Genomic DNA, 25,581 nt, shown 5'->3' with positions numbered 1-25,581 from the left:
AAACACTCTCATTTGGACCCACACCAATTTCTTGGAGCAATTCATTTATTTTTTATTTTTTATTTTTGTTCCTTATAATTGCTCAATGCCTCTTTGCATTCCAATCTAACATCTTCACTAACTTTGGTACATGGTTTCATACCATGATGAGTTCCGGCTAAGTGATGTTTGAGCTTATTCACTCTTCCCGCGCATCTTTGATTACAAAACTTACATCATATATACTTCTCCCCAGAGACTTCAATAACATATTTTCACACAAAATCTTTTCGTAAAGCTTTCGAATTGGAGGAACTCATTCTAAAAAATAATAATAACAATAATAATTAAATTTCATTATATAATTGACCTTAAAAATAATTATAAAACATAATTGAAATATCAAATTAACAATTAAAAATTAAAAATAAAGCATGAAAGAGTGAAAAAACAGTGTTGGGTTCACTGTTTAGAAAAACACTGCCATGTGCCTTGTTTAAAAGATATTGTCGGGTGCCACTTTAGTATTGTGCATTGTTTAAAAATGGTGCAGTGCATCATATAGCTTTATTGCATTGTGCATGCATAAATGCTGTTGCCAGGTGCAATAAAGGCTCTTGCATGTGCAATAAAGGCTCTTGCATGTGCAATAAAGGTTGCAACTGAGATTTATTTGACTTTGTTGTGAGGAAAAAATAAATAAAGGGGGACAGATCTAGGTTGCTACAATAAAGGTTACAGTTGGGATTTATTTGACTTTGTTGTGAGGGAAAAATAAATAAAGGGAAAGATCTAGGTTGTTGCAATAAAGGTTGCAACTGGGATTTATTTGATTTTGTTGTGAGGAAAAAATGAATAAAGGGAAAGATCTAGAGAAGAAAAATAATGTTGTTAAAGGCTTGAAACTATGAGAAGCTGGACACTGAAAAAAGTGAAAAACAGAGAGAGAGAAGATGAGAAGAGTGAAAAACAGAGAGAGAAGAGGTGATGAGAAGAGTGCGACTGTGTGAGACTAAGAGATGGTGAGTGACAGAGAGAAAAAAACCTACTTATTGAGAATCGAGATGGAAGATGCAGTTCTTCACATTGTGTTGCTGCCGAAGGAGAACTTCCGTAGAGATGAAGTCGTCAGAGTGAGAAAGAGAAGTAGCACTTCAGTGTTTTTGCCCAAGAAGAACCCGATCTTCAGGTTGTCGAAGAAGAAGTTGATCTTCAGGTTGCTGAAGGTAAGAACCATGAAGAGCTAGGGTTAGGGTTAGGTTTCTCCCCCAACTCATTCTCTTTGTTCCCTCTTCAGCCTTCAATGTGTTTATGGGGTTATAAAGTCTTCAACGGTAAGTTGTTTCTATTTTTTTTATTAGCCACCTCAACAAACCAAAGGCTCATACTTTAATGAGCAAGGCGTGAAAGACGTACGTAGGGCACGCCTTTGAAGCGCTTCAGGTGAAAAGGTGTTCGCCTTTTGTGTTCAACGTTGTTGTGCCAACGCCTTAAGGAGTTTTTTGGATGCCTCACCTTCGAGCGCGTCTCCAAGCGCGCCTCAAGAGCGCCTTTCAAAACACTGGTAAAAAATAGGTTACTTTTCAAGTTAAAAAATGGAAGATGTTAGTTTTATAAATTTGAGATCTTTTCATCCCTTCCACTACCTTTCAACTTTTGCATTATCTTCGAGAGACTTTTAAAAGAAAATGTTACTTTTATATATAAAAAAAAGGTGAGAGTATTTTCTATAAAATAGGTCATTTTTTAGACTTAAAAAAGTTGAGGATTAATTTTAGAAAATTGAGATTATTTCATTTCTTTTAATCAAATAACCATTGAAAAAAATGAAGTATAGAAATAGGGTGTAGCTAGCTACAATTGGTAAGTGACATAGATAAGAATGTTTTCACATCCTACCAGTAAAACTATGTTTGAATCCTAGAAAATTTAAAGAAAAGAAAATAAAGAGGAAAAGTAAAAAAAAAAAAAAAGTAAAGAAAATTAAAAGATTGATTTAAAATTAATATATTAATTTTATATGTTACTTCAAATTCATTTTATTTGTTTTTTCTCTTTTATATAAATATTAAATAATTTAAAAATAAATTAATTTTTAACTAATTTTAATTATATTTAATTTTCTTTCATATTTTTCATTTGAAACAAAATATGAAAAATTATCTTCCTTAAGGATTTTTTTTCCATTTCTAAATATTTTTGGGAACTAAATATAACTTAAATGAAAAAGAATTATTATATATGAATATCTCTCGTTCTTATAACAAAAATGGACCTACATCAAATAGGTAGTAGAAAAATCAAAAGAGTTCATCAAAAAGGGTGATGACGAGTTTTATACTTGATATCAACTAATTAGGCATTCTTTAAAGATTTATGAATAATGTTTTTTTTATTATATATATTACTATATTTTTTTAATTAATAACCAATTATGCAATTTAATAAAGATAAATCATCAAATACCAATTTTACTAAAAATTTAATTTTGCAAGATTTGGACTCAATATACATATCATGCTCCTTAAAACCTTAATGTGCTATTCTAGGTATTCCATGTATACATCCAAATTTAATCATGAACTTCTTAATCTCTAACCAACAAATTTTCTATTTGTGAGGGACAATTGAATGACATGTTGAGTAATTTAATATTACTAAGTTTTGTGATCGATGATGTACAAGTGAAGTTTGGAGTTGAAGAACAACCTTTGGAAATATTTGAATATATAAAATTCTCAATTACAAGTCTTGCATCTTCTAATAAGATTTATCTATATTTTAAAGAATCACAAATACCTTAAAAATATCATAATTATCCTTATATTAAACAAAACCATTTCTAAAATACAACTTGCAAATATAAAATTTAATGATCCTTCATCCATTATTTCTTCTTTTACTCTTGGCTTACATATAGTTGACTCCAGCCGGCCCCCAGCCAACCATAAAGTATTCTACCACTATATATATGTATAACTAAGAGAATCAGTCACCACATCTCAAAATGCCATGGAAGATGCTAATAATCAATAAAGAGCCCAGGCTAGAACAATTGAGATCAATGTGATCTTCACCGGTAATTTTCCTTCATCAGTCCTCAACACCATGGCTTCATATATGGGCCAGCAGTTCACTATTCCAAAACCAGCTAACAACATCTGCAGAAGAAGATCTTCAAGCCCTCCTTGTTTGAAGACCAGTGCAATTCCCTTTAGGAATGAGGCCAAGTTGATTATGGCTGCTGTAGTTAGTGGCAAGAACAAGGGTGATGCAACTCCAAAATCGAAGATCCCTTCCTTGTATCTCTTGCTTTGCTCCTCTTGAACCACCTTGCTTGTCACATTAAACCCAAAAGTCGAAATCCCCATAGACTTCAGGAAGTATTCAATCCACCCAAATGGGAAACTTGAGAGTCCTCTCATCATCCACATTCTCTGATTGTTCCACCACCTTAGTGTTGTCCCCCCAGATAATATGAACTCCAGATAATCTTGTCCATAGGCTCCAAGGAAAAGGAATACATTGACGAAAAACCAAGGATCTGAGACCTGCAAAACCATGTGGATTTTCTTGCTAAATATCATTTCTATTGGTAATCATGTATACATAATTATAATACCATGGATGAGATACATGCCTTTGGGAAGATTGAGGTGGAATTGAGCAGAGCCAGCTGGGGGAGAAAGGCATAGATAGTAAGGGGAACCGACCAAAAAGGCCAGAAGGCATAATAAGCAAAACCTAACCCTGACAGAAGGTTTATGAACCGGACTCCATAGATGATGGGGTTATGTTTGCAGAAGACTACTTCAAGGAGGCCAACCGACCAACGCGTAGTTTGATTCAGCGAGTCATGGAGGTTGAGGGGTGAATTTCCCAGAAATGCAGGCCTTTTAGGTTTGCAGTTAATGGATTTCCATCCCTCACATTGCAGCTGATAGCTCGTGTGCAAGTCCTCAACCAAAGAACCATACCTAAAGCCCATCTGCACATTGTATAGAAACCAAAAATAGTATCCAAATATGTTCTCCAAAAGTGGTACTCCTACCTAGACTTCGGTTCAAGTGACCATCAGCATACCTTGGTGCCCCATTTGGTTTGGTTCCCAAAATTGCAGCCTGCAACATGGTGAGCCATTGCTAAAACTTCTTTGGACCTGATCGACTTGCTCGTCAGTTGATCCTGGTTCATTTCTGGGGTTTCTGATGGGCCACCAAAGAAGATTTTTCGCCGGAAAAAACTTCCAGAACCTACAAGTTGAGGGCCTGCCAATCCATCCATTCCGGACAATTGAACTTGATACACATGCCTTAGTTCACCATCATAGATATCACTCTTATTGATCCCATGGAAGATCTGCGGAAACTGAACATACCCAAGTTTTGGATCCATTGAAGGGTCTAAAAGATAGCACAGCACGCGAAGAGGTGTCTGTGGATCATTGGAGTACATGTCGCCATCTAGGGTCAAGATCACTGGTGCGTTTGTCATGGTGGCTGATACTCGAAGCTTCAAATACATATAATTAATTAAACAAAATTATAATATGAAGAATATGCAATGAGGCTAACAAAAAAAATGCACATTTCTATTGAACGATCAACCATAAGTAATCTTTAAGTCATTAAAGCCCTTACTAGGACGTTAAGGGCACCGGCCTTGAAGTGATGTGGGGAATCCATTCTTTTCTCTCTAGAGATGTATACGAGGTTTGGCATGTCATGGCCAGTGATGTCCTTATCTTTGCCACGCTCTAGTAAAACCTGTTTATATCATTACACTTGTTCAGGACATAAAACAAAAAAAAAAAAAAAAAAAAAATCCCTCTTAATTTGCTTCCATTAAAAGGAGTAAAGTGGTTTTTCATTAAGATATATAATAGAATTTTGCAGCATGTATAGGATGACAGGCTCCATTAAGAACACAAACCTGAATCACAGGAGGATGATTCTGAGGTGTAAATTCATCAGTCCATCTGCTGAAAGCTTCGATTTCTCTTTGATCAGGGATATAATCGTTGCTAATGCTTCCTCTCTTGACCACATTCTCCACTCTATCTCTCATCCTCTCGTACATCGACTGCATCATTATCAATAATGAATCATTTTGATTATTCTGCTATACCTTTGATTTCAAATGATTTTCCATCAAATATTACTGTTTATGGTCTTTTGTAAAATAAAGATATTTTAAACTGATGGTAATTGCTCAACTAATCTATTTGATCTTATTCAGAAAAAATGAATTTTTTTTAAGGAACCCACTTCACATAAAACCAACAAATGCCTACAAAAATACATTTGGTTAAGCTTTGATATAACCTAGGTTTGGCTCTTCTGATTCTCGAACAGATGTTCCCATTAGGTTTGGTTTAGGCAGAAAGCTAGTGACATGGAAGTTTTGGATGGTAGGCAATTAAAATGTCAAAAATGACCCTATTGTTGTTGGCCTATGCTGGTTGGAACTTGGATATATAATGGACACCATAAACCAAAAAGAAAATAAAAAAATAAAAAAAAGTAAAAAAAAGAAGGAAAATGAAGAAGGACACCTCTCTTATCTTGGCTATAAGAGAAACCCTTTATGTCACGTTTGTTTGACTAAATATCTAATGGGATAAGATAGGAAATGAAATATGATATCTTATGTTTGCTACGAGAGAAAATAAATAATTTAATTATTTGTTTTATCCTACGGTCAACTAAAAATGATATAAAATAAGAGGTAAGATATATTATCGATCCTATTTTTTATGTCATTTTTACACAAAATATATTTATTCTATATTAAGATATAAGATATGCATATCTCAAGTACTATAAATTTTTTTTTTTCATGTCAGTTTTTTATTTTTTTTATGTACTCCTTTTGCAAAACAATTTTTTATTATAAATTAAACTTATGATTAAAAGGGAAAAACTAAAAAAAATAGTTGTAATATATATATATATATATATATATATATAGATATATATAGTTTTTATACATTGAATAACATAATATAAAAACAAATTTATTTATAAAGTTTTAATATTTTAATCATGAATATTATTAAACATAAAAGAAATATCATCTTTTTAAATAAAAAAATATCGGAATGTGATATAATTGCTATTTTAAATATTGAGAAATAATATATATTTTATATTGTTTTTGTAATTATTTTACAAATTAAGTAAAAAAAATTAATTAAGGCTCCTAATGCAGAGTTCTAGAATGTTACCTTAATCTGATCGGTCTCAGGGAACCATGAGGGGTTGGATGCAAAATACGCCTCGGGGCACCTCTCTACTATCTTGTTTATCTTACAGTAGGGTAGCCAGTGGGTGGCAAACCTTGCAGCCTCCATGAAAGCAAAGAGAGTCAGCTGGGAACCTCCGTCATCCGACACGTATACCGACAGCTTCTCTATTGGATAATCATAAGCCATCACAGACAGGGCAGTGTTCACCACATCAATCGGTGGCTCCTTAAATGGATCAGCAGTGCATATAAACACATCCAAAGCAGGGTACTCACTCTCCTTGGCATAATGCTCAAGGTGTTCGATGAAAACCTGACGTTCTGTGGGACACATGCGAAAAGCCAGAGAAGTTACCCACATGAAAGCCAGCACTGCGTCAGCTAGAAGAATGAGGAGGGAGAGTATGGAGGTGGAATGGAGTAGAGCGATGAAATGGTGATATAGCAGAGCCAAGATGACACACAAGTATACAACTGCGAATACTCGGTTTGCTGGGGTCCGACGCATGAGCGCCCTTGTGTGAAGAAGAGGAAGACCATGGCTGGCGGTGCTCTTCCTCTCAGTCGCCCCCTCACCTCCCATTTTTCCCCTGCTGGTCCGGTGCCTGGACGAGATTGTCAGGACTCTGTAGTAAGCCTTAATAAAAGATGTGCTCCCGAGTAGGACTAGTCCAAGAATGTTATAGTCTTGTCTTCCTCAACCAAAGATGGCGCCAAGAAAATGAAATTGGATGTCTTTATCAGGAGGAATAAAAACAGTGTGATGCAGACGCATTCTTGTATTCTTCTGCCAATGTCGTAAAGAGACTAAATTCAAGAAATTATCGACTGCTTTATTAGGAGAAGAACGGTGTATGTAATTATTGAGCTCAAGAGACATTTCAGTGTTTTGTCGGGACAAAGAAAAGTAAAAGCCGTGTGAACTTGTCCACAATTACGTCAGGAGAGTCAACTCTGGAAATTTTAATCCATGAATAGTTGGGGAGAAATTTTATGACTTTCTAAGGAGGTCACATTTGTCTGTGCATTTATTCAACGAATTTAATTTTTAGTCAGCACACTTCAAGGATTTTTGGCCCAACTTGGGGTGATTTAAAATTAAAAAGTAGAAATGTAGATGTGAGTTGGCCTAAAAAATATTCCCTATTTAGACTCTCTTAGCCACGTAGATATCCATGTTGGTTGAGGTACTCTTGTTTTCTTTCAAAAAAAGGTAAACATGATGTTAAGTAAAAATGATGTGTCTCTTCTTGATTCAACTAAGGAACTAATGGAGCAAACAATGAGAAAATTAATCAAGTCCCCATATCTTAGAATGCTATCGAAGATGTTAAGTAAAGAGCCCATGCTAGAATAATTGAGATCAATGTGAGCTTCACTGGGATCTTTCCTCCGTCGGTCCTCATCAGAATGGCTTCATATATTGGCCAGCAATTTACCGTCGCAAAACCTGCTAAGAACATCTGTAGAAGTATACCTTCAAGCCTTCCTTGTGTGAAGACTTGGGCAATGCCCCATAGGAAAGAGATGCAGTTGATTATGGCGGCTGTTGTCATTGGCAATAACAAGGGTGATGAGACTCCAAACTCGAACAGCCCTTGGTCGTATCGCTTGCTTTGTTCCTCTCCAACAGTCTTGTTTGTGACACTAAATCCAAATGTGGAAATGCCAATGGTCTTCAGTAAGTATTCCACCAATCCAAACATCATGCTTGAGAGCCCTCTCATCATCCACACCCTCTGATCATTCCACCACCTTTGGATTGATCCTCCAGACAACATAAACTCGAGACAATTTTGTCCATAGGCTCCAAGGAAAAGAAATAGACGCAAGAATAACCAAGGGTCTGAGGCCTGCATGTAAGACCATACAATTCCTCATTAAGCATCAATTATTTCAATTGATCATTATTTATAATTACAATACTAATTGATCAATTACTGCATATATGGGGATGCATACCTCTGGGAAGATTGAGACACACTTGAGGAGAGCTAGCTGAGGTAGAAAGGCATAGATGGTAACTGGAATGGACGAAATAGGCCATAATGCCATGTGCCCATAACATAATCCTGTGAGAAGGTTTATGGAACGGGCTCCAAAGGTGATAGGGCTATGCTCGCAAAATGCCACTTCAAGGAGTCCCACACACCATCTTACGGTTTGATTCAACATGTCATTGAGATTGATAGGCGCCTTTCCCAGAAATGCAGGCCTTTTGGGATTGCAGAAAATGGACTTCCATCCTTCACAATGAAGTCGATAGCCTGTGTATAAGTCCTCAACCAATGATCCATACCTAAATCCCATCTGCACAATGTAGAAAATCCATCTCCTAAACGTGTCCCAAAAGCGGCATTCTTGTTATTTGTTTGAGTATTTTAAAATTTTTGTTTTCTCTATTTATGAGGGGAGAAATTTAAACTACATATGAGAAACAAGAGCTTACCTTGGAGCCCCAACTGGTTTGATTTTCATAATTGCAGCCCGCAACATGGTGTGCTAGTGCTAAAACTTCTTCGGACTTGATTGACTTGCTAACTAGAAGATCAGGGTTCAGTTGTGGGGAGGAGCCACCAAGGAAGACCTGTCTGCGGAAAAAACATCCTGTACCTATATATGTAGGCCCTACCAATCCATCCATCCCAATTAGAACAATTTCACTCTGTCTAGATTCAGCACCATAAGTATCATTCTTGTTGATCCCATAGAACATCTGAGGGAACTGAACAAATCCGAGTTTTGAATCTATACAAGGGTCTAAGAGAAAACACAGTGCACAAAGAGGCGTTTGCGAATCATTTGAGTACATGTCGCTGTCTAGGGTCAGGAGTATTGGTGCATTGGTCATGGTTGCTGATACTCGAAGCTTCAAAATTAATGTAAACAAATTGTTTTATATATGTAAGCAAGGGCGATTCAGAAACATAAAAATGAAGAATGAGATTAAATGGAGACATAATTCCTCAACAAAAAATGGCTTATGGGTCATTAGCTATGCTTAATTACCAGGACATTAAGAGCACCGGCCTTGAAATGATGGGGCAAATTCATGTTTTTCTCTCTGGACGCATAGACAAGGTTGGGCATTGTAAGGCCGGTTATGTCTTTATCTCTGTCGGCCTCTAACAAAACCTGCGTGCCTCAATGTACCAATATTACATATGTATCAGTAGGCGCCTTGGTTGTGATTCCTTATACCTATTAGTACTAGGCTAACAAAGCAAACCTGAACAACAGCAGGATGATCTCGAGGCGTAAATCCATCAGCCCATCTGCTGAAGGCTTCAGATTCTGCTTCATTTGTGATATAATCAGGCAAAATGCTCCCCCTCTTGACCACATTCTCCACCCTAGCTCTCATTCTCTCATACATCATCTACAAATATTTAAGTTATTTTTGGTTTCTGAAAATTGAGAAAAAAGTGTGAGCGGACTAAAATAAAGAAGAAAAATGGAAAAAAGAAAAAGTGAAAAAAATAAAAATAAATTTAAAATCAATAAATTATTTTTATATAGTATTCTAAGCTTATTTCATTTATTTTAACATAAACATTTTGAAATTTAGGAAAGAGCAAACCTAAAAAGGGATGGAAAAGGGAACATTTTACCTTTTCCATGGATTAAACAACACGATAGTACAGCTCATGTATCTTACCTTAATTTGAGCGGTCTCAGGAGACCATGAGGGACTGGATCTAAAATAGGCCTCGGGACACCTTTCTAAAATCTTATTCTTTCTACAATAGGGTAACCAGTGGGTGGCAAACCTAGCAGCCTCTATGAAGGCAAAGAGAGTCAGCTGAGAACCTCCATCATCAGAGACATACACTGACAGCTTCTCCGGGGGATAATCATAAGCCATTACCGATAAAGCTGTGTTCACCACACACATAGGTGGCTCCTTGTATGGATCGGCAGTGCATATAAAGACATCCAACCCTGGATAATCACTCTGCTTGACATAATGTTGAAGGTGTTCGATGAAAACCCGACGCTCAGTTGGACACATGCGGAAGGCCTGTGAAGTTGCCCACATGAAAGCCAGCACTGCATCAGCTAGAAGAATGAAGAGGGGGACCATGGAGGTGGAGTGCAGCACAGCAATGAGATGGTGATATAGCAGAGCTAAGATGGCACACAAGTATACACATGCAAAGACTCGGTTCGCCCAGGTCCGGGGCATGAGCACCCTTGTGTGAAGAGGAAGGCCTTTCGCTCTTGTCTCTTCCATTTTTTGGGGCGGATTGGTACTCTGTGTGCTGCCTCAATTGCTTGACAGTGGTTATCTTCTTATTTATCTCTATCTATACTGATAGAAAATATTATACCTTGGCCTGGCTTGCCTTGTCTCTTTTTGAAGAAAAGGAATATATTGAAGGCCTTGTTTCATTTCTTCGAATTCAAATGAAACTTGGCAGCTTATATTTGTCATTTTTTCTGTCGTTTTCTTACGTTTCTATAAGCACATCCTTATTATAATAGCTAACCACAAATAACCTGACGAAAAGTTCCAAGAAGACTGAGGTCAGTGCACATCTCTCAACATAAATATTAAATATTTCAGTGGACATCTTTCATAAAAAAAGAAAAAAAAAGAAAAAAAGAAAATAAGAACATCAGCCCTCAAGACCATGGCTTCATATATGGGCCAACAGTTCACCATTGCAAAACCAATTAACAACATCTGCAGAAGTAGAGCTTCAAGGCTTCCTTGCCTGAAGACTTGTGCAATGCCCAATAGGAAAGAGACCAAGTTGATTATCGCTGCTGTTGTTAGTAGCAAAAACAAGGGTGATGCGATTCCAAACTCGAACGTCCCTTTCTTGTATCGTTTGCTTTGTTCCTCTCCCACCGCCTTACTTGTCACATTGAATCTGAATGTGGAAATGCCAATGGACTTGAGGATGTATTCAACCGACCCAATTGAGTAACTCGAGAGTCCCCTCATCAGCCATACTTTCTGATCGTTCCACCTCCTTTGAGTTGTCCCTCCAGATAATATTACCTCAAGGTAATCTTGTCCATAAGCTCCAAGAAAACAGAATATATATACAAAAAAACCAGGGATCTGGCATCTGCAAAACCATTCTAATTCTCTCAGTAAATATCAATGATACTATTAATCACTACTTGATTAACTATGATTCTAGTAAAAGCATAAATGGAGATACCTTTAGGAAGATTGAAACATAGTTAAGCAGAGCTAGTTGGGGGATAAAGGCATAAATAGTCATGGGAATTGACCAAATGGGTAAGAGGGAATAGTATGCAAAACATAGGCCACTAAGAAGGCTTATGGCACGGGTGCCATAGGTGATTGGGCTATATTTGCAGAAGGCCACTTCAAGGAGGCCCAACTGGCCAATGGTATCATTTGATTCAGAAAGTCATGGAGATTGATGGGTAATCTTCCAAGAAATGCAGGCCTTTTAGGATGTCAAAAAATGGACTTCCATCCCTCACATTGAAGCATGTAGCTAGTGTACATGTCCTCAACCAGTGACCCATACCTAAAGCCCATCTGCACATTATAGAAAACGCCAATTCCGGAACACAGAATTAATTAAACAAGTACTTCAGAACTGGCATCAATCCAATATCCCAGTAGTAACCAAGCCTACCTTGGTGCCCCATTGGGTCTGGCTCTCAAAATTGCAGCCTGCAACATGATGCGCCGATGATAAAACTTCCCTGGACTCGATCGACTTGTTCACTAGGTGATCCTGGTTCAGTTCAGAGGTTTCAGGCCATCCATTCCCGCGGGATGAATTTGAAATACATGCCTGGCTTCACCACCATAAATATCATTCTTGTTGATCCCGTAGAAGATCTGAGGAAACTGAACATAACGCAAGTTTCGGATCCATAGATGGGTCTAAGAGATAACACAGCGCACGAAGAGGTGTCTGTGGATCATTGGAATACATGTCGCTATCTAGGGTCAGGATCACTGGTTCATTAGTCATGGTGGCTGATATACGAAGCTTCAAAACATACAAACAAAAGTATTTGTATTTATAAACACATGGTTGATTCGGAACAATAATGGAAAGAAGAATTGGGTTGGGGGGACAGGGGGTGGTGTTGCAGGCACTTATTTTGAAAGATCAATCATAAAGCTGGATGGCCATTAGTCAACTTACCAGAACATCAAGAGCACCAGCCTTGAAATTGTGGGGTAACTTGATGCATTTCCCTCTGGATACATAAACAAGGTTGGGCATTGTACGGCCTGTGACATCCTCATCTTTGCCACACTCTTAACAAAACCTGTTCTCAATGCGTGCCCCATCATATTAGTACTAAATTAAAATCTTTTGCCTCCATTAGAGGCCTCCTTTTTTCTTTAGTTAAATGATCTATTGCCACGATATGGATTACCCATATATATATTTTTTTAACTAAAGTTCCAGTAATATAATAAACCTGAATCACTGCAGGATGATTCTGAGATGTAAATCCATCAGTCCATCTGCTGAAAGCTTCCAATTCCTGTTCGCTATTGATAATTCTCCCACTCTTAACCACAGTCTCCACTCTAACATCTCATGTTGTCGTACATCAGCTGCATCATAATTCAAGACTGATTTTGATTATTAACCTCTAAATAGTGTTGTATATGACTAATTCTTTCTCCTAATTTCAAATGTTGTAGAATAATTTGTAACTGTAGAATAGAGACTTCAGTCAATTGTTGACTCCAGATATGACAGAAAGCTTCATTTATTAAATGACTTTCGTTTTGATATTTGAATTACCGAGCTATTATTGGTCTTAAAACAAGATCTTTAAGCATACGTTCTGGTGCCTAGGAAATGATTAAAGCAACATCTGAGGGAAAATTTAGAGTCACCATATCTTAAAATGCTATGGAAGATGCCAAGTAAAGAGCCCATGCTAGGACAATTGAGATCAATGTGATCTTCACTGGCATCTTTGCTTCATCAGCCCTCAACACCATGGCTTCATATATGGGCCAACAGTTCACCATTGCAAAACCAACTAACAAAATCTGCAGAAGTAGATCTTCAATTCTTCCTTGCCTGAAGATTTGTGCAATGCCCCATAGGAATGAGACCAAGTTGATTATTGCTGCTGTTGTTAGTGGCAAGAACAAGGGTGATGCGACTCCAAACTCAAACATCCCTTTCTTGTATCGCTTGCTTTGTTCCTCTTCCACCGCCTTGCTTGTCACATTGAATCCGAATGTGGAAATGCCAATGGACTTGAGGATGTATTCAACCGACCCAATTGAGAAACTCGAGAGCCCCCTCATCATCCATACTCTCTGATTGTTCCACCACCTTTGAGTTGTCCCCCCAGATAATATTAACTCGAGATAATCTTGCCCATAGGCTCCAAGAAAACAGAATATATACACAAAAAACCAGGGATCTGACATCTGCAAAACCATTCAATTTTTTTCAGTAAATATCAATATTATTATTATTAACTATTATTCTAGTAAAAGGGCATACCTTTGGGAAGATCGAGACATAGTTAAGCAGAGCAAGCTGGGGGAGAAAGGCATAGATCGTAATGGGAATTGACCAAATGGGCCAGAAGGAATAGTAAGCAAAACATAGGCCACTGAGAAGGTTTATGGTGCGGGTGCCATATGTGATTGGGCTATATTTGCAGAAGGCCACTTCAAGGAGGCCAATTGACCATCGCCTGGTTTGATTCAGAAAGTCATGGAAGTTGGTGGGTGAATTTCCCAGAAATGCAGGCCTTTTGGGATGGCAAAAAATGGACTTCCATCCCTCACATTGAAGCATATAGCTAGTGTACATGTCCTCAACCAGTGATCCATACCTAAAGCCCATCTGCTCATTATAGAAAACGCCAATGTTTCCTTTAATTAAACAAGCATTGCAAAACTGGATCTTTAATTCTATATCCTAGTAGTAACCAAGCCTACCTTGGTGCCCCATTGGCTCTGGCTCTGGCTCTGGCTCTCAAAATTGCAGTCTGCAACATGATGCGCCGATGCTAAAATTACCCTGGACTTGATTGACTTGCTCCCTAGGTGATCCTGCTTCAATTCAGAGGTTTCTGATGGGTCCCCAAAGAAGACTTTTCGCCGGAAAAAACCTCCTGTACCTAGATATATAGGGCCTTTCAGTCCATCCATTCCCGTGGGATGAATTTGAAATGTATGCCTGGCTTCACCACCATAAATATCATTCTTGTTGATCCCATAGAAGATCTGAGGAAACTGAACATACGCAAGTTTTGGATCCATAGAGGGGTCTAAGAGATAACACAGCGCACGAAGAGGTGTCTGTGGATCATTGGAGTACATGTCGCTATCTAGGGTCAGGATTACTGGTGCATTAGTCATGGTGGCTGATACACGAAGCTTCAAAACATATAAACAAAAGTATTTGTATTTATAAACACATGGTTGATTCGGAACAATAATGGAAAGAAGAATTGGGCTGTGGGGGGCACTTATTTTGAAAGATCAATCATAAAGCTGGATGGCCATGAGTGAACTTACCAGGGCATTAAGAGCACCGGCCTTGAAATTGTGGGGCAAATTGATGCCTTTCCCTCTGGATACATAAACAAGGTTGGGCATCGTATGGCCCATGACATCCTCATCTTTACCACACTCCAACAAAACCTGTTGTCAATGCATGCCCCACCATATTAGTGTTAAAAAACTTTTTGCCTCCATTAAAAGGCCTCCTTTTTTTCTAGTTAAATCTATTGCCCCACGTTATGGGGCACACCCAGAATTTTCCTTTGTATATATTAAAGTTCCATTAATATAATAAACCTGAATCACTGCAGGATGATTCTGAGATGTAAATCCATCAGTCCATCTGCTGAAAGCCTCCAATTCCTGCTTGCTATTCATATAATCATGGCTAATTATCCCACTCTTAACCGCAGTCTCCACCCTAACTCTCATTTTCTCGTACATCAGCTGCATCATAATTCAGGAATGATTTTGATTATTAACCTCTAAATATTACTATATATGATTAATTATTTATCGTAATTACAAATGTTGTAGAATAATCTGCAACTGTGTATAATATAGTAGGTAACATTAGTCAAATGATGTTGGCTCTGGATATGAAGGATCATGAAAAGATTAAGTCAGCGGTAGCGAAATGAAAATGTATCCAATGTGTGGGGACAAAGAAAAACAAGAAAATCATATTAGGACTTAGAAATAATACCTAATAAGGGTGGAAACAAGGTTATCTCAGCTGATGGTAACGTTTCAACTAATCTTTATTATTTTTATCACTAAAAAAATATTTGTTTCAACATACAGCACATACATCCAAGAGAGAGGTCTAATTAGGTTGCTTCCAAATTCCAACATAAAACAATATATTTTTGGAAAAATAGGTGAAGTTTATAGAATGTGTAGAAGAAGATGATAACTCCAATTCTGAAGATTCATCAAGTGGACTTTTTGTTGTTTGCCTATACCCATCGGATAATTGGATGCTTAACCTTCAGTTATTGCTGAATTGTATGGATCGAAGAGTGTGCTTGTGTTTGGTGAGACCTAATTCAAAGAAATCAAGTCATGTGAATTGTAGAAGAAAATACCAATCAATATGCAAATTACGGGTCATGTTAATTTTGAGTGTTGTTCAAGCTGATGAGATTAAATGTATTCCCTTCTTCCACTAGGCATTATAATTGATCCTACTTTATGAACAATTTTATCACATACTGTTGAATCTCTTAAGTTACCTTAATTTGATCAGCCTCAGGGAACCACGATGAGGGGTTTGATTCAAAATAGGCCTCTGGACACCTCTCTAAAATCTTGTTCTTCCTGCAGTAAGGTAGCCAGTGGGTTGCAAACCTAGCAGCCTCCATGAAAGCAAAGAGGGTCAGCTGCGAACCTCCATCATCTGATACATATACTGACAATTTCTCTGTTGGATAATCATACGCCATCACAGATAGAGCAGTGTTCACCACACTTATAGGTGGCTCCTTGTATGGATCAGCAGTGCAGATAAACACATCCAGTGCCGGATAATCACTCTCCTTGGCAACATGTTGAAGGTGTTCGATGAAAACCTGACGTCGGGTTGGACACATCCGAAAGGCCTGTGCGGTTGCCCACATGAAAGCCAGCACTGCATCAGCTAGAAGAAAGAGGAGGGAGACTACGGTGGTGGTGTGAAGTAGAGCAAGGAAGTGATGATACAGCAGAGCTAAGATGGCACACAAGTAGACAACTGCAAATACTCGGTTTGCGCTGGTGTGATGCAGTAGCGCCCGTGTGTGAAGAGGAAGGAATTGGCTCTGATCGGTTAGGCTTCCTCCTCCCATTTCTTTGCTGGTCATTTACTTGAATGGGGTTGACCAGTTTGTCTTATATCATAGGATTCATTATAAGAAGTTAAACTGTCACGACCCAAATTCCGGACGACCCAAAATTTGGCCCGTGACCCCAAGTCAAAGGTTTGACCCTAAGGGTTCCTCCTATTCCACGTTGGCAGTCAATAAAAATACTCTGAATTTTTTTATTTATTTATTTATTTATTTTTATACATCCCACTAGAATTCTCATAAACCATAATATCCCAAAACTACTCAAAACAACAAGATTAAATAAATATTCATTATAGTCCAAAATAAAAGTTCACAATTAACAACTTAATCAAAATAAAGCTTCGTAACAAATCTATGAGTCATAATTACTAAAACAAATCCCAAAATCCAAACAAAAAACATAATAACAGAAAATGTCACACTCCACTAGGCCACTCCAGGAGCATCCTGAAATCCTCCCTGGCCCACCTGTGGATCCTCAAGAGAGATATTTGCATCTAAAAAGGTGTAACAAGGAAGGGGTGAACATTTCCACATTGCTTAGTAGGGTGCCTAACACCCAAGAGGTTAAGGGGATTACTAAGTTTCTAAGAATACGAAAAGAACACTTCAACACCACAGGAACAATTCAACAGTATCAATCAAACCACATAGTTTAATATATAATTTTATACACAATTTCACAATATTCAACAATTACATGAATGCACATGAACGTGTGACACACAGTCATACAATACACTATTGTTCTTGGGCTTTCACTGAAGGATACGCGTCCGCACCCAAATACACTCCCCATTCGGAGTCTTCCTGGGGTAACTTTTGGGTCTTTCATCCTAGGGATCTCTCTTCCTTCTTAATTCGCCCCACACGACTTTCACTTCTCATCACTATTTTTTTTTTTCCCATTTCATACACTTTTCACAATCTTCATAATTTTATTTATTTATTTATTTATTTTCCACATAACCATGATGCAAATGAATGCCACAATTCCAAGGTTCCTCAATAATTCAACAATTTCAACATTCCCCAATAATCCAATAAAATAATTTCACATATTAAAATTTCTGATAATATCCCAAATAAATATTCAAAAATTTGCATATCAAAAATCTTGAAATTTTACCGCACTTACGGAATTTTTCAACCATTATAATAATTTCTAATATTCGAAATTAACTAACTTTCTATCATAAAAATTTCAAAAATTTTCTAACTAATACCCAAAAATTCACAAATCACTATTTTTGAAATTTAACCCTAATTTTGGAATTTTTCAACTCTTCCAATAATTTTTTTTTCAATTCAAAACGATTAATTATCAATCAAAATCAATTTCTCGCAATTACAAAAATTCTAAACAAATTCCAAATATTCTAGAAAAATTCATACAACCCCCATAATTCCTAATTAACTCATAATGACAATATTTACAATTTTTTTTTCAAGGGAAAAACATAAAAATTTAAGTTTTAGGGTTAGGGTCCCCTACCACAGATCTAAGAATTCAGTCGCTAAAAATACGATTGGCCACCGTAGGATTGTTCCCCTCGAGTAGAACACCCCCTCCAAATCTGAGCTGAAACGGATGTCGTTTAACCATCCAAACGACCGATCAAAGTTCCGGCGAGGTGAGATTTTCTACAGTGCCGCCGCCCCCTTTCTCCCAGATCTGCTACTACTGTTCCCTTCTTTTCCACTTAAGCCCATTTCTTTTCATTTTAATCTACTTACCAAACAGCCCACTCAAGCCCATTTCTTTTCCTTTTAATCAGCCCACTCAAGCCCAACCCAAGTTCAAAATAAACCCAATAACTAACTCCCATTTTTCTTTTAAAACCCTATTTCATCCAAGCCTAAATTACTCCATTTTCATTTTTTTTTCTCTTTATTTTTATAAAACACACAATTTAATATTTTTCTCAATTTTTATTAATAAGGAATTTAATTTAATTAATTATTATTATTATTATTTTAATTAATTAACTTTTCATTTTCGTTTTCGTTTTTCTTTTCCGAAAATTCCCAATTACTAAAATCCTAAGAAATTTTCACCCTAAGGCTGATATGGCATAAAATTTTCAACTCACCTAATTGACCAACATAATAAACCGAATTTCACCAATCCAAAACTAACACGTGTTCTTTAGATACTTTTCTTTTTGACTTTTTCAACCATAATTCAAAATAAGACTTTTCAAAATAGAAATGCTCATGTGACATAAAATACCCCGTCATTACATAAACATTTTCTCCGGAGACTAGCTTCCAAAACCATGGTTTGTAACTATTGGATATTTTATTATTAGGGTAGGAGAAAAGTCAAGTTCATCTTTCCTAACAAATAAAGTTCTGTAAAGAACCAATCTCACAGACAGTCTTTTATTTGTTAAGAATTCTCTCCGCCTTGGAAATTTCGGGTGTATCATGCATATTCGTATCTCATCATCATCCATCTTTATCTAAATTCTACTGTAATTGTCTTTAAACTATTTCTTTAAAATGTATCACTTTTCTTATTCAAATTCAAAGATTTTTTTCTCTTTCTCCTTAAGAAATGTTGTATGATACTTCTATTGGTGGATAATCATATGCCATGGCAGATAGAGCTGTACTCCACACCTATAGGTGGCTCCTTGTATGGATCATCAGTAGGGTATATAAACACATCCAACGATCAGTTGGATTCATCTGAAAGACCGGTGAAGTTATCCACACAAAAGCACTGCATCAGCCAGAAGAATGAAGAGGCAGACCATGGAGGTGGAGTGGAGTATTTGATCAATGAGGTTATATTTGTTGGTTCTTCAAACATGCCACACAAAGTACATGCAAATCTGCGAGAAAATTAAGGAATGAAAAAGCAGAGCATGAGCAATAAAAACTGAGCAGAAGTATATAAAAGTGATTAGGTTTTAGTGTAATTCATCAGAGAAGTTTTCATTTTATGACTTGAATTACCGATTATTGATCTTACAGCAACACCTCAACCATACATTACAGTAGCAGAAGTACAATATTTGTGGAGACAGTGAGAATATATTGAAGTACAACGGAGGATACCAAGTAACGGGCCCATGCAAGAATAATGGAGATGAATGTGATCTTCATAGGCAATTTACCATGGCTTCATATGGTGGCCAGCAATTTACCATTGCAAAACAGGCTAAGAACATCTGCATAAACAGATCTTCAAAGCTTCTTTCATTGAAAACTTGTGCTATGCCCCATATGAATGAGACCAAATTGATTATTGCAGCTGTTGTTAGTGGCGACAACAGGGGTGATGCCACTCCAAACTCGAAAATCCTCACGCAGTGTTCCATACCTAAAGCCCATCCGCACATTGTAGAAAACACAAATCAGAGAGTACCCACTTCTCCATTATTCTGTTTCTGCTATTTTACTTGTTCTGCCTCAAGAGGACGGTTTCCACTCCCTCATCTACTGCACCAGTACTTCCAAGCAGTATGAATCAAGAAGCTTCATTTCTCTCCCCAGTTAGTCCTCTATCTCCTTCTCTCGCTCTCATGTTTGTGCAGCTTGTTTTTATAATTTGGTATGAATTTGTGTAATGATATCTTTATATTCTGATGTTTCTGTAGTCACGTGAGATGGTTTGAAGGGAGAGCTCAAAGGCAAGCTTCCAACAATCTTGTTTGATGAAGAATCAAAGGCAAGGGACTCACAGTAAGTTTTAGTATTTGACATTCTCATTACGAAATTTTTGCAAAGCTGTAGGGCTATATCCTGCTCACTACTTGGTAAGCAAACCAAAAAGTGAACCCTGAGGTTGCCAATAACAAAAGTTACTCTAAGTAAACACACCTTTCAACATTTTTTGAGGACATATACCACAATTTACCAGGAGCCAGGTACAAGTTGCATTTTTTTACCCATGAATTCGGGTTCAAATCTCCAGTGACATCCACTATTTTCTGAAAAGCACTGGTCCAAACCATCTTTAGAAAAAAAGAAGTATGACATGAATAGCATCTTTAGATTTTGCCCAGAAAAATTAAAAGGAAAAATGAAAATCCCCTCTTAAATATTGGCCTGCCAATGTCAAAAGTAGGACAAGCATCAATGCACAAACCTTATGGTAAAATCCCTTAATTATTGGTTTTGTTGATGTTGAAGTTGAACCCAACTTTATAATCATTGGAAGAAGGAATGTGTTTATTAATACTCAATCAACCGTACCCTGCTATGAAAGATAATTAGAACTTCACAGAGGTATAGAAATCATTGTGCTTATACCCATCTCCCAGCCAAAGATTGTGATGATCCGATAATTATTTGGCTCCACTTTTAGAAAATCGGATGATTGTTTACCACTTCACAAATTATTACATTAGAATTTTTTTAATCAAATATGCATACCGTAGCATGACTTGAACTGAATCTAATTAATGAGGAGTTACACCAGGTTCCGTCGTGCAAACGTGTGTTTCATGCCGACTGCATATGCCCCTGGCTTCGTATAAACTCTACTTCTCCACTCTGTTTCTGCTCTGTCTTCCTCAATACCAAAGCAGGCAATCCAGTGGCCCCTGTTAGACCCGAACATCGCCAGCAAGATAACCAGAACTCCAACCAGCACAGACAAAATGTCTCTTCACAGCAACAAGAAGAAGAAAACATTGGTGTTAGGTTGGATATCTCTGATTCTTCCAGAGGACAGCAGATGGTACCAACAAAGGATTGTCTAGCTCGAGTTTAAGAGAGCCTGGAAGATAGTCTGAGTTGCCCACTTTCATGGACAGTGAAATGAGTTATCAGGTCCAAGAATCCGTTGTTCTTCACATTGAAACACATTCAGAAACCTAAGGGAAGTTGAGTGAAGTAGTTTAGAGATTGATTGCTAGTTTATTAATTTCATCAGGGAGTATAAGGTATTGTAAACAGCACAGAAAAGAACTTGAAAACAATTCTATAGAGACAAGTACTCAAAATGCCATAGAGGATGTTGAGTAAAGAGCCCATGCTAGAACTACAGAAATCACAGTGATTTTCAGAGGCAATTTTCCTTGGTCTCTCCTCCAGGCCATGGCTTCATATACTGGCCAGCAGTTCACCACTGCAAAACCAGCCAAGAACAGTTGAAGAAACACATCTTCTATGCTTCTTTGCCTGCCGGCTTGAGCAATGCCGGATAGGAATGCGACCAAGTTGATTATTGCTGCTGTGGTTAGCGGCAAGAAAACCGGGGATGGGACTCCAAACTCGAAGATCCCCTGCTGGTATCGCTTGCTTTGTTCTTCTTCAACCACCTTGCTCGTCACATTAAACCCAAATGTGGATATGCCAATATACTTCAGCAAGTACTCAACCAATCCGAACGTGAAACTCGACAGTCCCCTCATCATCCACGCCCTCTGATGGTTCCACCACCTTTTTGTCGGCCCGCCGGATAATACAAACTCAAGATAGTCTTGTCCATAGGCTCCAAGGAAAAGAACCACATATAACCAACACCAAGGATCTGATATCTGTAAAACCATGTTGAGTTTTCTTAGTTGAAATCGACTCAATAATATAATGCTAATGGATGCATAGATGGGCATACCTTTGGGAATATTGAGGCAGAATTGAGCAGAGCTAGCTGGGGGAGAAAGGCATAGATGGTGACTGGAATCGCCCAAATCGCCCAGAAGGTATAATGGGCAAAACATAACCCTGAAAGGAGGCTTATCGATTGGACTCCAAAGGTGATTGGGCTATATCTGGAGAAGGCAACTTCAAGAAGGCCAACTGACCATCTCATGGTTTGATTCAGAAAATCATGGAGGTTGATGGGTGACTTCCCTAGAAATGCAGGCCTTTTAGGATTACAATAAATGGACTTCCATCCTTCACATTGCAGCAGACAGCTTGTGTACAAGTCCTCAACCAAAGTGCCATACCTAAAGCCCATCTGCAAATTGTAGAAAACAAAAAATGAATCCAAATTTGTGCTCAAAAACTGGTGTTCCTACAAGGGTTTTGTTTGTTTTCCTCACGAAAATGCAAGTTAGTACAAGTAACTAAGCCTACCTTTCTGCCCCATTTGGTTTGGTTCTCATACTTGCAGCCTGCGACATGGTGTGCCATTGCCAAAACCTCTCTAGACTTGATTGAATGGCTAACCTGCCGACCCTGGTTCATTTCTGGGGTTTCAGATGGGCAACCATAGAAGACTCTTCGCCGGAAAAAACCTCCAGAACCTGCATGTATGGGGCCGGCTAGCCCATCCATTCCAGGCATATGAACTTCAAACACATGCCTCATTTCACCACCATAGATATCATTCTTGTTGATCCCATGGAAAACCTGAGGAAACTGAATGTACCCTAGTTTTGGATCCATGGAAGGATCTAAAAGGTAGCACAGCGCCCGCAGAGGCGTTTGTGGATCGTTGGAGTACATGTCGCTATCCAGGGTTAGGATCACTGGTGCATTTGTCATGGTGGCTGATACTCGGAGCTTCAAAATTTAAACAAAATTGGCATATGCATGATGATAGGCGATTCTGGTTGATTAAAAGGAAAAAAACATAGACAGTGGGGGTGACAAAAATTGATGTGGATTTGTATTGAAACATGAGCTCTAAATCTTACCAGGACGTTAAGGGCACCAGCCTTGAAATTGTGGGGAGAATCTGTGCTTTTCTCTCTGGAGATGTACACAAGGTTTGGCATCCCATGGCCAGTGGCATCGTTGTCTTTGCCATATTCTAACAGTACCTGTTTTCAGGGCTTGTAGGAATGCATTTCGTTAAATTTGCTGCTGAAAATGTATAGAGATCAATGTAGATTCTACTAAATATAGGTGATTAATTTTCATTAAAGATATTTAAAAGAATATTGATTAAAATATGAAAATTTTGAAATCATTTTCAAATTTATGGAATTTTTAAGGAATCAAATCGAAAATTGTTGTCTGAAGAGACAATTTCAAATAAATTTTGAAGTTATATTTTATTTATTTTTTAACAATATAATTTACATATTTAAATTGAAATGATCTCTTTGAAAGACAAGAGAGCGGGTTTTGAAAAATCCTTTACGGCTTGGGCCCATTATAAATTGGCGTGATGTAAATGGGAGGGGACACTCTCTAATGACCGATGAGAAGTTCCATGAAGATGGACCTGAACTACTGGAGGATGGTTCTGAGGAGTGAATCCATCTGTCCAGCTGCTGAGAGCTTCACTTTCTCCTTGCTTGGTGATATAATCATGGCTGATGCTCCCTCTCTTTATCACATTCTCCACCCTCACTCTCATGCTCTCATACATCGTCTGCATACATAATTGACAAATCATTTTGGTTAGCTTTTCAATCGGTTCTTTTCTCCACAAATATTACTATATGTATATTTTTATTAATTTTTGTAAGGTGGTAGTTAATTAATTTTAGTTTTGAATGGTAGGTCAAACGTGAAATGCTAAAAATTTCATATGGTCCCATTTTCTGTTTACCTATGCTTGTCAGCACATGACATAGTTGTGGAAGAAATTTACCTTAATCTGATCGGTCTCTGGGAACCTGGAGGGGTTGGAGGATCCAAAATGTGCCTTTGGACACCTCTCCACAACCTTGTTCTTCCTGCAATAAGGCAGCCAGTGGGCGGCAAACCTAGCAGCCTCCATGAAAGCAAAGAGGGTGAACTTGGAACCTCCATCATCCGATACATATACCGACAACTTCTCTATCGGATAATCATATGCCATCACAGAAAGAGCTGTGTTCACCACACCCATAGGTGGCTCCTTGTATGGATCAGCAGTGCATATAAACACATCCAGCCCCGGATAATCACTCTCCTTGACGTAATGCTCAAGGTGTTCGATGAAAACCTGACGATGGGTTGGATACATGCGAAAGGCCTGTGCGGTCACCCACATGAAAGCTAGGATTGAATCAGCCAGAAGAAGGAAGATGGGGACCATGGAGGTGGACTGGAGTAGATCAATGAAATGGTGATAGAGTAGAGCTAAGATGGCGCAAGAGTAGAGAAGTGCGAATGCTCGGTTTATGCCGGCCCGGGCCATAAGTCTCTGGGTGTGAAGAGGAGGGCGTTGGCTGCCTGCCATTGTTTTGGTGGTTATGGAGATGGATGGTTGGTGATATTGAGCCACATATAGGCCCAGCCAATCCATCCATTCCCTTGGTTTGAATTTGGTACACTAATTTGTGATTTGTGTTGCCTCGCTCAAGGAGTTTTTTGTTTTGTTTTGTTTTTTTTTTTCAAATTCTATGGCTGCTTTTTAAAAAAATGATGATTTCTAAAGTATTGACAAATCTATGACATTTTTTACGGGAAGGTGTCTCTTTTGCATATCAATGACATGTTAAAAAAAAAAAATTAAATTTAAACAAAATGTGTTTCTTCAAAAGACATGCTTTTACAATTTTTTGTATTAGTCATACACGTTAAAAAAATTGAATTTATATTAAATATATTTATATTAAAGGTGTCTATTGAAAAGATATATTTCATATAAATTTAATTTTGTGGAATTGGAAAAAACGTTTCTTGTAGAGATGTTGATTGGAGTTAAAATATGTGCTCTAATGACATATATTCAATATGATTTATGTATCATAAAACACTCAAATCATCTAACTTGATCAAAATTATTACTAAGGCTTTAACTATGCGTTTAACATGTATTTTGAAAATTTATCTTTAGGGAAAGAAAAATATGTAAATTGAATCACTTTAAATTTTGAAAGATTAAGAAAATGTTTAAATGAGGAAATAGGCAAGTCAAGACTCATTATTTGACCCATTATTTCAAAAGTGAGTGTGGAGCATATGAATCATGTGAACATATATATCTTTTCCACTGTATGAATTCTTGATTTAAATCTCCAGAATTTGTTTCCTTTGGAGGACAAGGCTTTAACCCTTCAATATAATCCTAAAAGCCGTTTGCAAACACTACGTACATTCTCCATTTGTGTTCACCAAAGGATGTAATTGTTTCAATCTAGTTTGATGGGAAGAAAATGATTTAATACCTGCAATGGAGGAAAGGTGCCGACC

General features: G+C 37.6%; 4 protein-coding genes, 1 long non-coding RNA gene and 1 pseudogene across 6 annotated transcripts; 1 reads left to right on the top strand and 5 right to left on the bottom strand.

The window, feature by feature from the left end:
• The first annotated feature begins 587 nt into the window (after positions 1–587).
• Positions 588–1,624, top strand: LOC109124189 (uncharacterized). Its single transcript, XR_002032111.2, has 2 exons — positions 588–1,205; positions 1,341–1,624. It is a non-coding gene; the product is annotated as an uncharacterized LOC109124189 (long non-coding RNA).
• Positions 1,625–2,842: 1,218 nt separating this feature from the next.
• On the bottom strand, positions 2,843–7,352 carry LOC100246145 (cellulose synthase-like protein G3). Its single transcript, XM_002264263.4, has 6 exons — positions 6,206–7,352; positions 4,912–5,061; positions 4,620–4,745; positions 4,063–4,491; positions 3,620–3,967; positions 2,843–3,530 (listed from the first exon to the last, which is right to left on the bottom strand). The coding sequence occupies exons 1-6, from the start codon at positions 6,806–6,808 to the stop codon at positions 3,009–3,011; spliced, it is 2,178 nt and encodes a 725-aa protein (XP_002264299.1). The 5' UTR covers positions 6,809–7,352; the 3' UTR covers positions 2,843–3,008.
• A 98-nt stretch (positions 7,353–7,450) lies between these two features.
• Positions 7,451–10,503, bottom strand: LOC100241038 (cellulose synthase-like protein G3). Its single transcript, XM_002264305.5, has 6 exons — positions 9,884–10,503; positions 9,455–9,604; positions 9,235–9,360; positions 8,675–9,094; positions 8,188–8,535; positions 7,451–8,078 (listed from the first exon to the last, which is right to left on the bottom strand). Exons 1-6 carry the CDS (start codon positions 10,457–10,459, stop codon positions 7,536–7,538), a joined length of 2,163 nt encoding a protein of 720 aa, XP_002264341.2. The 5' UTR covers positions 10,460–10,503; the 3' UTR covers positions 7,451–7,535.
• Positions 10,504–11,366: 863 nt separating this feature from the next.
• LOC132254875 (cellulose synthase-like protein G1) lies at positions 11,367–12,452 on the bottom strand (annotated as a pseudogene).
• A 483-nt stretch (positions 12,453–12,935) lies between these two features.
• LOC100258169 (cellulose synthase-like protein G3) lies at positions 12,936–18,218 on the bottom strand. Of its 2 annotated transcripts, XM_010661320.3 has the most exons (7): positions 18,041–18,218; positions 15,952–16,317; positions 15,014–15,163; positions 14,732–14,857; positions 14,150–14,590; positions 13,707–14,054; positions 12,936–13,630 (listed from the first exon to the last, which is right to left on the bottom strand). In XM_010661320.3, exons 2-7 carry the CDS (start codon positions 16,306–16,308, stop codon positions 13,088–13,090), a joined length of 1,965 nt encoding a protein of 654 aa, XP_010659622.2. In that variant the 5' UTR covers positions 16,309–16,317; positions 18,041–18,218; the 3' UTR covers positions 12,936–13,087. The 2 variants fall into 2 exon arrangements, with proteins under 2 accessions (XP_010659622.2, XP_002264427.2); XM_002264391.5 differs by lacking the exon at positions 18,041–18,218 and having other exon boundaries at positions 15,952–16,624.
• A 3,176-nt stretch (positions 18,219–21,394) lies between these two features.
• LOC100247913 (cellulose synthase-like protein G3) lies at positions 21,395–24,671 on the bottom strand. Its single transcript, XM_002264480.4, has 6 exons — positions 24,053–24,671; positions 23,681–23,830; positions 23,148–23,273; positions 22,585–23,013; positions 22,118–22,465; positions 21,395–22,040 (listed from the first exon to the last, which is right to left on the bottom strand). Exons 1-6 carry the CDS (start codon positions 24,623–24,625, stop codon positions 21,498–21,500), a joined length of 2,169 nt encoding a protein of 722 aa, XP_002264516.1. The 5' UTR covers positions 24,626–24,671; the 3' UTR covers positions 21,395–21,497.
• Positions 24,672–25,581: the final 910 nt, after the last annotated feature.

The sequence above is a fragment of the Vitis vinifera genome, chromosome 2 (genome assembly GCF_030704535.1).
Source record: "Vitis vinifera cultivar Pinot Noir 40024 chromosome 2, ASM3070453v1".
Classification (NCBI taxonomy): Eukaryota; Viridiplantae; Streptophyta; class Magnoliopsida; order Vitales; family Vitaceae; genus Vitis; species Vitis vinifera.
This window is presented reverse-complemented; position numbering and strand designations above follow the sequence as displayed.